The sequence below is a fragment of the Thalia democratica genome, chromosome 9, assembly GCF_965202585.1.
Source record: "Thalia democratica chromosome 9, ktThaDemo2.hap1.1, whole genome shotgun sequence".
Lineage (NCBI taxonomy): Eukaryota > Metazoa > Chordata > Thaliacea > Salpida > Salpidae > Thalia > Thalia democratica.
Window position 1 is genome coordinate 19,708,098 of NC_139173.1, and position 15,975 is coordinate 19,724,072.

Here is a 15,975-nt window from a genome sequence, read left to right on the forward strand (position 1 = left end):
ATACTTTTTTTCCTAAGTATAAACAAACTTTTATACAGCAAACATTTTACTATTTGCTTGGTTTAAAATGAGTAGATTTTCTTTTTAACTCTTCACCATATGAAAGTATTAAAATTATATTAAAATTTTTAATTAAAATTTGTTGCTATAGAGCCAGACTAAAACAAATAAATGATTTTGTTGAAGAAACAAAAGCAAGAATCGAAAGTAAAAAGAATATTTATAAAATTGAAGAAGACGTTAATTTAACAAGTATAAGTTGTGAAGAAAATACAAAATCCGGTTTGAAATTTTCGAATAACTTGTATTTTTTCAAAATAAGTACACTAAACTTTCGTGATAGATTTTTATCCAAACTAAACTATTTGGAATTTTTCTAATTTTAATTATGTAAAAACTAGGACATTTTTTTAATTAACAATCTTTGAAATAAGGTGATATTTTAAAGTAAAGCTGGGAATTCCCCGCCAACAATAATGTCTAGTCCGCGGAGTACTTTATACATAAAAAATGAGGTGTGCAAAGCAATTAAAATTGAGCTTTTTTATAACATTTACTTTCAAATGTGCTCTTAATTAGATCTTCATTGTATGTACTGCTTATTAGATAAAAATTTCATTACAATAATGCTTTAATGAGTTATTTATTCATACTACGTTTTTTTTTAATTACCAGGCCAAAAATACTTTTTTAAACAATTTTACACGCTAATTTTTTTTTGGTTTGTCTGGCCTACCGAATATAAAACTTGCCCGCTGCTGTATCAAATGATTTTTCTAGTGCTAAAAGATATTTTAAATTGTTATAAGCTGTGTAACTAACCAAGTTATTTATACAACAATATTTGTTTGCTTAAAGATATATTAGTTTATAAATACTCTTTTAAGTACATTTTTCCTTAAGTGTGTGTGTGCAAGTCTTTCAAATAAATTTGGTTGTTACATAAATATTTATTACAAATATATACTTATTTATTTTATTAAAATAATTTATATATTCACCATGATATTTATTTAAACCAGTATTAGTCATAAATGATAGAAAATTTTTAATCTAATGTTTAATTCATTTTAATGAACTCGAAAATTATACATTTATTTTTTATATACAAATTAACAGAGCTGAGAATGGTCGATTTATATTCTGGTAATAAAATTAACTCAAAAGAAATGTTTCCAAAAGAGAAACTCGTGTTTAAGTTGCTGAATAAATGGGAATTTCCTCTTGATTGTGATTTCATTATTGGTTTCCAACTGAAGAACTGCTCATCAATGTTAGTTTTTAAGCATCTGTAGGAAAAAGACCTAAAAACAGTTAGCGAAAAGTACCAAATCATCTAATTTTTAAGTTTTTTTTTTATTGAATATGTTTTAAAAATTTACTTAAAAAAAACAGTCTTAGTTAGTTTACTTTTTAAGTATGTAAACATAAATAAAATAAATATTTTTTGATCTAGCACAAAAGTTTAACATACATAATTTATATCAACAGAGTTGCTACAAAACCTGGAACACTTTGAAAACCTGAAGTTTGACAATTTAGGTAAAAAACCTAGAATTTGAGAAATTTTGAAAATAAAAATCTGATTTTTCGAACAAAAGTTACTAAAAAATATGGAATTCTGAACTTATTTTACATTTAAAGTAACAAAATTTCAATAAGATACTAAAAATCTATCACAATAACAAAACATTTTTTGTATCATTAAAAAAACTTATGTTAAAAAACACATTTAAAGTATCTTTTCATCGTTGTTATACTATTTAGAACATTTTTTTTACCTTAATTTATACTAAAGATAGTTCAAAATACTTTTTTTGATATCCTGGAAGAAATTTACAAAAAACCTTTGGCAACAATCAAGATATACTGTTATAAACAATTTTTCAATAAATAAAGATTAATTACCTAAAAACTACAACTTGAATTTAGTTTATTGGTTTTGTTAAATATTGATATTTTTTACCTAATTTAAATTTTTTAAGTGTGTTTTAATACTAAATATTCTGTTTTTATAGTTAATATGGTAATTTCTTAAAGGAGTTTGGTAATATTAAAATGATAAAATTCAATAACAACTTCAATTAACAAATACTCTTAATGTTAACCAAGTATACTTATAAGTTTACGTACTATAAAATAATTTTCATGAAGTTTAATATGTACTTAAGTGATTTAGATTGAAATTAGATTGAAATCTGTATATAGTTTCAAGTTTTTGATTTTTTGTTTTAGAATAAGTTTATATTAAGAGTTTGATTTAGAAAAGCAAGGAAAGTTTTTGTAAAAAGTCAAGAAATTTTTCTCAGCTTGATCTGTGGAAACCCTGCTAATAAGTGCACAGAATATCTTTTTAAAATTAAGATTAAAAGTTTAAGGTAATTAATATAGATATAATTGTTCGTGCAAAATATTCATTTGCTCATATATCCGACATAATTTTTATATTACTCTTTAAAAAAACATATACAGCATTTGTTATTACAATAGATCATTTTACTGATTTTATTTCTTTCAAAAAAATTGTTAGTAATTAAATGTTTTAGTTTATTTCATATAAACATTGTCATTGGTAACTACTGAGGTAAATTTTGAATTCATCATGTTTTTTTTTTATCTGAACAAAACAACTTACAGCAGTGACAAATACGTTCGATGATTATTCATTGAGTTTAGATGACTATGATGATGACAAAAAAGATACTTCTAAAGAAAATACTTTAATAAAAACTGCCCTGCAAAGTTCGCATGATAAACAAAAGTGCCTACTAATGGATAAAAGGTTTGCACTTTCCCTATACTTTTTTTCCTAAGTATAAACAAACTTTTATACAGCAAACATTTTACTATTTGCTTGGTTTAAAATGAGTAGATTTTCTTTTTAACTCTTCACCATATGAAAGTATTAAAATTATATTAAAATTTTTAATTAAAATTTGTTGCTATAGAGCCAGACTAAAACAAATAAATGATTTTGTTGAAGAAACAAAAGCAAGAATCGAAAGTAAAAAGAATATTTATAAAATTGAAGAAGACGTTAATTTAACAAGTATAAGTTGTGAAGAAAATACAAAATCCGGTTTGAAATTTTCGAATAACTTGTATTTTTTCAAAATAAGTACACTAAACTTTCGTGATAGATTTTTATCCAAACTAAACTATTTGGAATTTTTCTAATTTTAATTATGTAAAAACTAGGACATTTTTTTAATTAACAATCTTTGAAATAAGGTGATATTTTAAAGTAAAGCTGGGAATTCCCCGCCAACAATAATGTCTAGTCCGCGGAGTACTTTATACATAAAAAATGAGGTGTGCAAAGCAATTAAAATTGAGCTTTTTTATAACATTTACTTTCAAATGTGCTCTTAATTAGATCTTCATTGTATGTACTGCTTATTAGATAAAAATTTCATTACAATAATGCTTTAATGAGTTATTTATTCATACTACGTTTTTTTTTAATTACCAGGCCAAAAATACTTTTTTAAACAATTTTACACGCTAATTTTTTTTTGGTTTGTCTGGCCTACCGAATATAAAACTTGCCCGCTGCTGTATCAAATGATTTTTCTAGTGCTAAAAGATATTTTAAATTGTTATAAGCTGTGTAACTAACCAAGTTATTTATACAACAATATTTGTTTGCTTAAAGATATATTAGTTTATAAATACTCTTTTAAGTACATTTTTCCTTAAGTGTGTGTGTGCAAGTCTTTCAAATAAATTTGGTTGTTACATAAATATTTATTACAAATATATACTTATTTATTTTATTAAAATAATTTATATATTCACCATGATATTTATTTAAACCAGTATTAGTCATAAATGATAGAAAATTTTTAATCTAATGTTTAATTCATTTTAATGAACTCGAAAATTATACATTTATTTTTTATATACAAATTAACAGAGCTGAGAATGGTCGATTTATATTCTGGTAATAAAATTAACTCAAAAGAAATGTTTCCAAAAGAGAAACTCGTGTTTAAGTTGCTGAATAAATGGGAATTTCCTCTTGATTGTGATTTCATTATTGGTTTCCAACTGAAGAACTGCTCATCAATGTTAGTTTTTAAGCATCTGTAGGAAAAAGACCTAAAAACAGTTAGCGAAAAGTACCAAATCATCTAATTTTTAAGTTTTTTTTTTATTGAATATGTTTTAAAAATTTACTTAAAAAAAACAGTCTTAGTTAGTTTACTTTTTAAGTATGTAAACATAAATAAAATAAATATTTTTTGATCTAGCACAAAAGTTTAACATACATAATTTATATCAACAGAGTTGCTACAAAACCTGGAACACTTTGAAAACCTGAAGTTTGACAATTTAGGTAAAAAACCTAGAATTTGAGAAATTTTGAAAATAAAAATCTGATTTTTCGAACAAAAGTTACTAAAAAATATGGAATTCTGAACTTATTTTACATTTAAAGTAACAAAATTTCAATAAGATACTAAAAATCTATCACAATAACAAAACATTTTTTGTATCATTAAAAAAACTTATGTTAAAAAACACATTTAAAGTATCTTTTCATCGTTGTTATACTATTTAGAACATTTTTTTTACCTTAATTTATACTAAAGATAGTTCAAAATACTTTTTTTGATATCCTGGAAGAAATTTACAAAAAACCTTTGGCAACAATCAAGATATACTGTTATAAACAATTTTTCAATAAATAAAGATTAATTACCTAAAAACTACAACTTGAATTTAGTTTATTGGTTTTGTTAAATATTGATATTTTTTACCTAATTTAAATTTTTTAAGTGTGTTTTAATACTAAATATTCTGTTTTTATAGTTAATATGGTAATTTCTTAAAGGAGTTTGGTAATATTAAAATGATAAAATTCAATAACAACTTCAATTAACAAATACTCTTAATGTTAACCAAGTATACTTATAAGTTTACGTACTATAAAATAATTTTCATGAAGTTTAATATGTACTTAAGTGAGATGATTGATCAATTATTTCTACAAAAGGTTTTTAAACTAAAATAAGCTTATTATTAGTTAAATGTATCTTTAATTATATTATAATGAGTTAAATATATAAATTAATTGTATAGTTATTTTTCAATCCCTTTTTTAAAGAAATGAAACTAAATTCAACATCAAAATTCTGTATTTAAACAATATTTAACAGAACTTCTAAAACTAGATGCGAAATCTACAAACTAAATCCATATTTACTTGAATTTGCTTAATAATATTTCAAATTTAATCTAGTTTAAAAGTTTATGTTTTTTTAGAAACTTTAAAAAATTTGCGGTGATAGCTAACCCATCTTCTGCCTCAAGAAAAAAATTTAACAAGTCGACGAACCAAATAAATGTTCATTGCAAATGTTTTAATTCAAAAGAGTTGATTAAACGATTAAACTCGTGTAATTCTCAAAGTTCTGCTAATATTAGCGATTTGGAACCATCCTCAGTACAAAACAACGATGAAGTAGTAATCAGTGCAAATATTCAGATGCAAGATGATGTGCTACTTGATTGCGATGTTACATTGGTTGCTTGGTCTCATAACGGTGAAGCATTCTATTTTAATCTAGGAAAGTTTAACATGGATTTAAGTAAGTATGAAACGAAAAACACGGAAGGTTAGTGTCTTCATAAAATAGTTAACCAACAGGTCATTTAAGATATATAAATATAACTCGGTTGACATTTGAACTGCTTATAGATAGATTAAATATTTAACAGGCTAAAAAATAGTTTTGCAACAAGTAGCCTTTTCTGAGATTTATAAGTACATATTTCTTTATTCTAACATTTTAAACTACACTTTTTAAGACATATGTACGTTAATAAATATTTTGGATCAATTAAATCTGATTTTTTTTTAAATTTTAAAATATATATTTTGTTATGTTGATAAAGTGCAAAACTTTATCTAGGAGGGAAAATTTTTGCAAAGGGTAAAATACCTTGTTTAAATGTTTTTAAAGCTTAAGGCTACTTGATGAATTTTTTTTTAATATTAATAAAAACAATTTTTGAAAATTGCTGTATTTTGATGGCATAGGGTGATAAATTATGTATTTTTACATAAGTTTAGAATAACTTTTTATTAAACGCTTCAAATATAAGACAAATAATACAAAACACTTGGAAATGGAAGAAAACTATTTTCTTGCCCATTTTTTGATTTTTATGGAATAAATAAAATTATATCTTTTAAGACTCTAAACTAGGGACCTAAAATTTTATTTGAAATGCTTCTTGCATGATGAAAAAAACGATGTGCACCTTTAATTAAAAAAGTACAACAGTTAAAATAAACATGTAATTATAAAAAAAATATATTTAAGTTAAAATTAAATCTACAAAAGGCTTATCCACAATAAAAATTAAAAAAATATGCAAAATTTTTTGCTTTATATCTGTTAGAGAAGATATACTTTAAATGAAAAAGTCATATTTTTGCTGCTCTTTCCATATGGGACTTATAAAGCTCTCCATATTTCTACTTTTATATCGAAAAAATTATTAAAAAATAAAACATTAAAAATATTTGAGTTAAAATGTGCTTAAATAAGATTAATTTATATTAAAAAACAATTTAGTTTATTAATAATCCACCTAAACCAAAGATAAATACTATTTTAACCTTTGTTGTATATATCCTTAAATTGTGAACATAAATAGTAAAGGGTTGCTATACAATGCACTAAGGCAGAAGTGTTTTACAGGTGTCTTACTTAAATCTTGGGCTACTTTTAATGACTTTAAATTATTTTTCTTAAGTCTGTTATTGCCAAAAAACCAGGAATTTCAGAAATTAAAAAAAAACCTGGAATTTTTAATAAGAGTCAATAAAAAACCTAGAACTTTAAACAATTTTTACTTGTTTAATAGTAAACTTTCGATTTGACTCAAAAAATCTATCGTATAGATAAAAAAATTTGTCATCGTCAAGTTTTTTTTTATTAAAAAAGATATTTAAAGAAATTTTAAATTATCTTTTCAATTTCATTATAATATTTAAGGCAGTTTTTTACCTTAAACTTAATTTTTAACTAAAATTAGACCACAAAACGTGAAACTTCAAAAACCTGGAAGAAACTTAGAAAACCTGAAGAAAATTTTCCGAAAACATTCGGCAACCCTGTTTACTGCTAGGTACTTGTTATTTTAATTTTCATAATGATAGTTTTAAGTATTCAATTTTGATGAAAGTATTTTTCAGCGTTTTGCTTTAGCTGCCTATTCACATAAACTCTGTCCTGTTTGATGTAACTCAGGATGTATTTTAATTCTTTGTGTGGCAACCCTGTTAGTGAGTGAAAACAAAAGTTTTTCTACAATTTTGAAAGAATTACGAACTTTCTTTTGTATGATTTTATTAGGTTTATAAACACTTTTTATTACCTAAATGTTTTAAAGTCCTTTCTTCAACTAGAAATTTAATAAATACTTTTTTTAACAAATTTAGATTCAGTTGCATGCAAAGTGGAGTATTGGAGCTCGATACTAACAAAAAACGAGCATAATTTCATGTTAAATGTGTCATCAAATATATACCACGTTAACCACATGTTTAAAGTAAGTATACATAACTTAAATTTACAAACTATTAAAAAGTAGTAAAAAAACCTCTTATAGAAAAATAAATAACAAGTACAGTAAATTAAAAACTACACAAAGGTTGAAAATACTAGTTATAAATTTAGATTTAAGTTTTTTAAATTAAGTTAATGAAAAAACTAAGGTCTATAAAAATTGCGAATGATCATTGATACAAAAAATAGTTACCTATAGCACTTTTGATAAACTATTCTTTAAACTAAACTTTGTATTAGAAAAGAATTACGAGAAAACAGTTTGCATTAATTTTTAATAATGTTATTAAAACTTTGCAGATTTTGAAAATTATTAAGTTGTTTTAAGTAGTTTTCACTATTAGTTTTAAAAATTAACTTAGACAAATACTGACAGTCACAACATTAATTTTATTATTACATTCCAAGTTTTAAAGTGAGAGCAGGAACTAAGCAGTTTATTTATTTTTTTAAGCTAGTCTTCCTACTAGCAATTGTAATTTTTTCTAATGCAGAATTTTTGCAAGATATTTATCTCCTCAATGTGGTGTATAATTTTGGATTTTTTTAAACTAGTTTTATAAAATTTGTAATTACTTCAGATTTTTAAAAGTTTTTTCTTAAACACGAAGTTACTTAGATTGAAATTAAGTTTATTAAAGGCTTAGGTAAATCAAAATTTATTGTTTTTATGATTTAATATTATAAAGCTATTAATTGTTTAATACAACGAGAACTTCTTTTTTTAGAATCAAATTGAAAAAATGGATTTCAAGTGGGAGCAGAATATGAAATGTTTTATTAAACTGGCGCCCGGTTGTTTTTACTCAACTGTTATTGAAGTTGATGTTATTTCTGTGAATCGCTTGAATGTTTTCGTTACTACAAGGTAAGCTTCATGGTTTTGTTAAGAAAGCAGCTTTTAATTTTTAAACAAAAAATATATTGCTTAAATTTTCTGCTTTTCATTTGACTGAATACTGTTTTGTCTCAAACTACTTTCCACTAACTGGTATAAAAAAAAACTCTATTAAAGTTTTCAAAGATCGTATATTCACTAACAAAAAGTAAATACAACTGTTTATAAAGTACTTCTGTATTTGACTTATAGCGTCTTTTTGTATAAATAAAACTCATAAGAAGCAATTAAATAAAACTACGTAGGCATGAACAATAAATTTTACAAACTAAAAACAATTGTTAAGATTTTTGAAACGATGGTTGCTTTTAGATCTATAGTAGTAATAAAATAAAGTAAAAATACTTTTTTAAAATATTAGTTAGATATAAATCTATGATGATTTTTTTTATTGCTTATCTAGATACTTGTTAAATTTAAACTTGATAATAACACAATTGCTTTGTTAAAGGTTTAGATAAAAAGTAACTTTTAAAGTCAAATTTTTTATACATAAAAATAATTCAAGTAAGCTAACATAAATATTTTTTAAATTGCAGTTACAGTTTTACATACGAGCATAAAGTTAATTTTATAGGCAAGTTTATAAATTTTTCAAAAAACATAAAACTTTAATGTCAATTATTTTCCTTATCTTAAAAGCTATCTAAAAATTTTATTTTTATTTTAGAGAACGCACCTTTGTCTTTAATTTAAAAAAAAAATTGGTTTGGGGTTTGAATTATTTCATGGGGTCACTCCAAAAATAAAGTTTTTTTTTTTTTCATTATTATGGTATTAAATCCAAAAATATTTTTTTTTTTTTTTCTTTTTCTCTTAGTTTGCATGTTATTTAAACTGTTAGATGTTTATTTTATAAATAATGTTAATATCTTTTACAATTTAGCCCCAAAGCAAAATGATGTATATTACACTATCATTTGCCTTGGCTATTTCCTTGATTTAAGAATGTGAATTACAACAAATTTAATTAAACTAAAATAATTTGTTGTAATTCACATTATTATTTTTTTTTTCCTTTTATTAATTTTTTATCTAGGAAATGGCCAAGGCAAATGATAGTGAAATATATATCATTTTGCTTTGGGGCCAAATCGTAAAAGATATTAACATTATTTATAAAATAAACATCTAACAGTTTAAATAACATGCAAACTAAAGGAAAAAGAAAAAAAAAAATTATTTTTGGATTTAATACCATGATAATGAAAATAAAAAAAACCTTTATTTTTTGAGGGACCCCATGAAATAATTCAAACCCCAAACCAATTTTTTTTTTAATTAAAGACAAAGGTGCGTTCTCTAAAATAAAAAAAAATATATTTTAGATAGCTTTTAAGATAAGGAAAATAATTAACATTAAAGATTTATGTTTTTTGAAAAATTTATAAATTTGCCTATAAAATTAACTTTATGCTCGTGTTTTACATGACAGTTTGGTTTACGTTGTTTCTTAGTATACAACTGGTAAATACTAGTAAAAAAAATCAGAATGCTTTAGTCAATTAACCAATGTTGCACATATTTATTCAAAACTTTTATGAAACATTTATATTTGATTTCTTCTATTTAAATACTCAAATTTGTTTATTTTGCACTAGGAGTTTTGCTACAAGTTTCAATATATGTATACTTATTTTGTTTTTAAACGTGCTTTAATTTTAAGCAGTTAGTTATACTACGTGTGTTTAGATATATGATAGATGTATTTTATATAAACAACCCATTTTTGAAAATTTAAAGTTTTATTGATAAAAATTTCCTAAATACGTTTAAACAACAAATTGACACCAAAAGTTATTGTGCTTAGTCAGAGAAAAAAACTCTAATATTAAACCAATTTTTCTATCAACTTTATAAAATCAACTAATTTCAAAAATTTTAGGTCAGTCAAAGAAGAACGCATACTTACTAAGTGCTTAGAAAAGGCTCTAATATATAATCGGAACAGCACTGAAGTTATAATAAAGATTGAAAAAATAGCGGTGAAAAGTGACGGAGAATCAGTAGACTCAGCAAACGATGGTGTTCGCAGCAAACTGCAAGGCACACCGCTGTCGCAGCAATTCAAAGAAGTTTTAAACGACAACCCCGGATGCCTGGTGATCGGGTGCGAGGAAACCGATTCGCCGCAAGACGAGGAGCATTCTCACCAGGGAATGCTCAGGCGGGTCATGGAGAAAGAAATGGGATTATGACATTTCCTGCTGCAGCTTCATGTCGGCTTTCAGCTTGCACGCCATCTTGTAGGGCGGGTTGATGGGAGACTGCACCGGAGGCTTGTACTCGTACTTCTCTGCAGTGTCCAGCTGTTCGTTGTGAATAAACTTGATAATTTCTATTGTGTTTTTAACACGTTTACGTAGTTTACTGAAACACTTTTCTACTATCATCAGTAGTATTGTTTATTTACTTTTATAAATTTTATGCAAACAAACCTGCAGCGGATAAGTCCTGTCCGCGTCGAAGCCCGACAAGTCTCCGCAGGCGAGGAAGGGCACGATGACCCGGTTGACCCCCGTCAGCTGGTTGTCCTCGTTGTACGGTTTGTCGAGCAGGGGGTTGTGCATGTTCGGCACGTAGCCCTCCGGCGGCTGGTAGTCCTCGCACACCACAAACGCTTCTGTCATGTGAATTTTAGTTACTTTTAATCTCTCAAAATTGCAGTTTGTTTATAAGGTGTTTTTATCATACTTACTAAGTGCAGCTTAAGTTTAAAAGTTTTGCTGAGGTTATATTTTTGTACGAGAAAACATAGATTAAAATAGCCAATATTAATAACATGATAGATAAATCTTTACGATATTTCTAAATTTACTACAGCTTTGGCAATTTTTTGGCTACCTAATAATATTTTAAAATACTTACCTCAATTAATGTTTAGTAATATGTAATATTTTAAAGTTATAGAAGCTATTAGTCTGATTAAACTATTTAAAAATGTCATTTTAAAAGTCGTCATTGTTATAAAATCAGAAACACATTTAAATTTTTATTTGCTAAATATATTGTTATTTTTATATAAATAGGATAAGTATTTTTTTTTTCAACTTGAACTAAAAGTAAAATTTATCACAAAGAACATAATAAAAAGTAATGAATAATTTGTGTTGTACTACCAAGTATATAAAAACTTACAAAATAAATTAAATTTTCTAACATGTTATTTCTGAAAAGGTTTTGGCTTCAGAAAAGTTTTCAACGTATAGAAATAAAATTGTAGAACTAATTACATTTTAACTTTTAATTAATACTACAACAAATTGTAATTAGAACAAACCAATGCTGGAATTTCTGGAACTTCTTGGTTTGGCGCAAGTTACTCTTTTAAAGAAAATATTCAGCTGATCATAAAGCAAGCTAACATTTTTCCCTGCAATGGAAATATTTCGATTTTATTAGAATACTAATTTATTTTACTAATTTATTTTAAAGAAATCTTTAAAACCCTATTTTTAGTTTTAACTTGTAGAAGTTCTTTGGTTATAAAAATTGTTTTGTTAAAAATTGTTAATAAAATAGAAATATTGTTATACAAATACGTTATTTTTTTTTCAAATGTAATAGTTTTATGTGTCTACATATATGTTTTAGTCAAGCTAAAGTTTAATATAAAATAAAAGTTTCATAATTTCGATCAATAAATAATATTTAATTTAATACAGATTAAAAATATAGTTTTAATGTTTTAAATGTTTTGAAAATTTGTAATATGATATTAAAGGACATTTTTTTCAATTGTTACTTTAATATTAAACTTTAATTCAGAAAATAAAATTAATAAGGATCTGTAACATTTTATACCATACATATGTACGTAAAATATAATTATCAAACTACTTTATAAACTAGTCACTTAAAATTTACCTCTGAATATTTTAGCTACAAAGGTTCCACCTCGTTTCAAAACATGCGTTGTTATATTAAGAGCCTGTTGAAATTTAAAACAAGCTGATAGTTAATTAACTTCTTTAAAAGTATGCACAGCCCTTTATATCATGTCTAAAAATTTTGATTAGTAATTTTTCAAAATTAAAATCAAGCATCCTATACTTAAATACGTAGTTATAATGTTATTAACAAAATTTTTATCAAATCTTTAAATACTCTGGCTTAAAATGTGTTTAATGTTTTGTCAAAACTTGTGTTCGACTTAACTAAAGACCAAATGATTTTTATCTTGATTTTATAAGGTTACTCAAAAAAAATTATTCATGAACATTGAACAATAGTAGTATTAGGATAAAAACTTACAGCAAGCAGAAGTTGTGCTTGGATGTATTCATCAATGTCGTGGAGTCCAGTAACTAAATTATATTGAAAATAAACACTAGGCTATAAACTTAATTTATTAGAGATTAAAAAAATCCTAACCATCAGGAGCACCATCACAAACAACTAAATCTGCAAGTTCTCCGCTGAAATGAGATACTATTTGCTCTGCAGTTGATACCTATAAACAGTTTGGTAGTATATTTACTTATTCTAATAAAATCAATAATAAATTTACTGCAAAAGTTTAAAACTTAAATTTTGTTAATAATCTTTGTTAAAGTGAAACTACTCAATTACAACAGTATAATTTAAATATAAATAAAAACCTTTGTAATATCTCCTTGAAGCTGTATAATACCAGGTATTGGGGCCATTGCTTGCAAGTCAACTGCTACAATTTTTACTTCATCATCATCTTTATTTCCCCTTAAAAAATTTAAATATTTTTTTATCTGTTTATTTTGCTAATAAGACCTTTTGAGTCACCAAAAGTAGTTTTAGTTACCTGCTAGCCTGGGTTAATTTGAAAAAAAAATCAAGGTATAAAGTTTATACTTTTAATCAAGATTAAATCCAAAAATACAAACAAGAAAAAACTTTCTTTATGAATTATAACAAACTTGTTTTTATATATGTCTTAAAGTCACTTTAACCAGTCTTTCATTTTAGAAAAAAAAATTTAAAACTAGCCATAGTTTTGAAAAAGTTTTAAACAAGCATGTGTCTAACAAAAATAATAAGTAAACTAGTCTAAGTTATTTAGCGAGAGTTTTTTATAAAATTTCAAGTTAGGCTAAGTTAGTGGCAAACCTTTTATTTTACAGTAGTTTTGGTACAAAAAGTAAATAGAAAAAACAACTTAAAAAAAGTATATGCAACAAGTTTCTTGGTAATCTTACAATTAGCTTTTCATAACAGTTCCTGAGTCAAAAAATAATAATTTATAATCTTAAATAATAAGACAAGTTTTGTTTTCATAAAAGTATTGGGTGCACGACTATTCAAATTCCTAAAAGAAAATTGAAAGGGCCACAACTAAAAAAGTAATGTATATTTATCAAATATAAAAAATACATGTACAAGTCCTTTAAATATCTGCATTCTATTTTTTTCTTTTTTCATAAAATTAAATAGTTTTTGAGATATGGCTTATAAAAAGTAAAAAAAAATAGTTATTTTTAGTAATTTTAAAATATCTTACAAATATATTTAAGATTTTGCAAAAGAGAAAAAAATGGCTTGTAAATTCAAATTAGATCTACGTACATACTTTTTATTTTTTCAAATTTATAAAAATTTTTGGGATATAGTCTTTTAAATATTTTTTAAGAATTTGAATTGTCGGAATTTGAGTTGTGCAAATTTGAATTGTGATGTAAACAAAAGTATTAACTAGTCAAATGTTTTCAAGGGTACCAGCTTAAGTAAAAGTTTTAGTAAACTAGTGTAACAAAACTATCTCAAACCTTAAAGCTAAGTTTTTAATTAAGTTTGAATAATATTACCAGTTTGTAGTTATAATACATTGGGTATACCTTAAAATTATTAAATCTTTATTATATATGCAAAATATTTAAGTCTTATACTCTTATTCAAAGTCGTATTTTGAAACTATAATTATAACATTTCGAAATTCATAGCTTCCAAAGGTGTAAAATTTTATCAAAATGATTAACAACTTTTTTTAAATTTTGACAAGTTATTTTTAGAAGTTCTTTTGACATACAAAACTGAAACCTAGTTTATTCAAAGTATATAAGAAAAAACTTCCAAGTTTTGTTCAGTGTCTAATATAATAACTAACCTAAGTTTCTGAGAAAGAACCTGGCTCCAACTACCAGGTGCTGCACACAAATCAACAACTTTTTTTGTTTGTTCATTAAATAAAGAAAACTCTTCATCTAAATGGAGAAGTTTAAAGGCACTTCTAGCTCTATACCCCTTTTCTTTTGCTTGGCGATAGTAAATATCTCTTTTGTCAGGTGTTGATCTACCCATGTTTAATATGTTTTAAAAAAATAACCTGTTTTTATTTGATAAATAATTTGAACAATTATTTCTATATTTAACAAGTACTACTAGCTTTAAGAAAAATACAAAACTTAAAAAGAATAAATTTAAAATACTTACTATATGTAGTTTTCTGTTATTGTCAAGATTTTATTATTATAACATTTCACAAAATTCGAAGTTTTTAGTTTTTAAAATCTCAAGCAGAGTTTAGAGATTATTTATATGTTTTTGATATCAAATATGAACGTACAATAAAGCTCAGTTCTAAACAAATATATATAAACAGTTTCATAACTTTGCCTAGCTGTTATATAAATTATTTTAATGACACACGGTGTAAGACACTATATTTACATGTTGATCTAATGTTAAAAATTATTAACTAAGGTAACAGTTTATTTTAACCATTTCATAAAATTAAAATTAGTTTTTCAGATATAAGGGGACAAAGACTCAAATAGTAGCTTTATGGAGGACTAAGATAAAAAGTCAAAAAAATACTATATTATTAAAAATCCATCTCCTAATACAGTTTTTACACAACAATTTTCATACTTTATAAGTATAATCTTAACTCAATATCAAACAATAAATTAGAAGAATTAAAAAAAAAGCTTAGTTGTGTATTCTTTTTAAATAATATTCAAGTAAACCTTAAAGTTTTTCTTATAGGTCATAAAGCTAATACATTTTCTATTATTTATTATGATACATTTATTATAATTTCTTAGTTTAATTACAGTGGTTTTAAATAAAACCATTTATTACTTTTAGCGTTGTACATTACAGTAGGTAATTTTAATAAAATGCAAGGATAATGTCATTTAAATTTAAGATAAACTTATGGTGTAAATTGATAATTAAAATAATAGCAGCCCATGTTCATATCAGAAATATTTCACATAAAAAACTATATCTCAAAAGTTATTTAAAATTGGGTATTCTCTAAAAGCTGACTTATAGTTTTTGTTTTCAGCTTTCATATAAGAGTCAGTGTTAATTTTTTCAAAGAAACTGTCTGTACCCTCTGTGCCCTTAAACTTAAGATATTATCATTAATATTCATGAAGTAGTATTAATTTAAAGATTATAAATGGTAACAATTTTGACTGAAAAAAGTTTAATATTCTATTATGATATATTAGATTAAATATTAAAAGATATCAAATACTTATAATAAAAGACATTTTTTATTTTAGTATCCAT

The 15,975-nt window shown here is 24.4% G+C and overlaps 2 protein-coding genes across 2 annotated transcripts; one reads left to right on the plus strand and one right to left on the minus strand.

The window, feature by feature from the left end:
- Positions 1-1,168: 1,168 nt before the first annotated feature.
- LOC145844885 (uncharacterized) lies at positions 1,169-8,455 on the plus strand. The gene is made up of 7 exons (XM_082952306.1): positions 1,169-1,273; positions 2,638-2,782; positions 2,949-3,079; positions 3,917-4,070; positions 5,269-5,621; positions 7,457-7,566; positions 8,312-8,455. The coding sequence occupies exons 2-7, from the start codon at positions 2,772-2,774 to the stop codon at positions 8,453-8,455; spliced, it is 903 nt and encodes a 300-aa protein (XP_082808432.1). The 5' UTR covers positions 1,169-1,273; positions 2,638-2,771.
- Positions 8,456-10,277: 1,822 nt separating this feature from the next.
- Positions 10,278-14,770, minus strand: LOC145843807 (tRNA (cytidine(32)/guanosine(34)-2'-O)-methyltransferase-like). Its single transcript, XM_082951042.1, has 8 exons — positions 14,561-14,770; positions 13,083-13,182; positions 12,856-12,934; positions 12,736-12,788; positions 12,349-12,412; positions 11,762-11,854; positions 10,920-11,104; positions 10,278-10,790 (listed from the first exon to the last, which is right to left on the minus strand). Exons 1-8 carry the CDS (start codon positions 14,752-14,754, stop codon positions 10,674-10,676), a joined length of 885 nt encoding a protein of 294 aa, XP_082807168.1. The 5' UTR covers positions 14,755-14,770; the 3' UTR covers positions 10,278-10,673.
- Positions 14,771-15,975: the final 1,205 nt, after the last annotated feature.

Excerpts from the sequence above, each read along its gene's own strand:
- LOC145843807 (XM_082951042.1), bottom strand. The coding sequence starts at position 14,754 with ATGGGTAGATCAACACCTGACAAAAGAGATATTTACTATCGCCAAGCA. Across the intron at positions 11,105-11,761 it reads TTCCAGAAATTCCAGCATTG|AAGCGTTTGTGGTGTGCGAG; the intron begins GTTTGTTCTAAT and ends TTCACATGACAG. Across the intron at positions 10,791-10,919 it reads ACAGGACTTATCCGCTGCAG|CTGGACACTGCAGAGAAGTA; the intron begins GTTTGTTTGCAT and ends CACAACGAACAG.
- LOC145844885 (XM_082952306.1), top strand. Across the intron at positions 4,071-5,268 it reads CTGAAGAACTGCTCATCAAT|AAACTTTAAAAAATTTGCGG; the intron begins GTTAGTTTTTAA and ends ATGTTTTTTTAG. Across the intron at positions 5,622-7,456 it reads TGAAACGAAAAACACGGAAG|ATTCAGTTGCATGCAAAGTG; the intron begins GTTAGTGTCTTC and ends TAACAAATTTAG.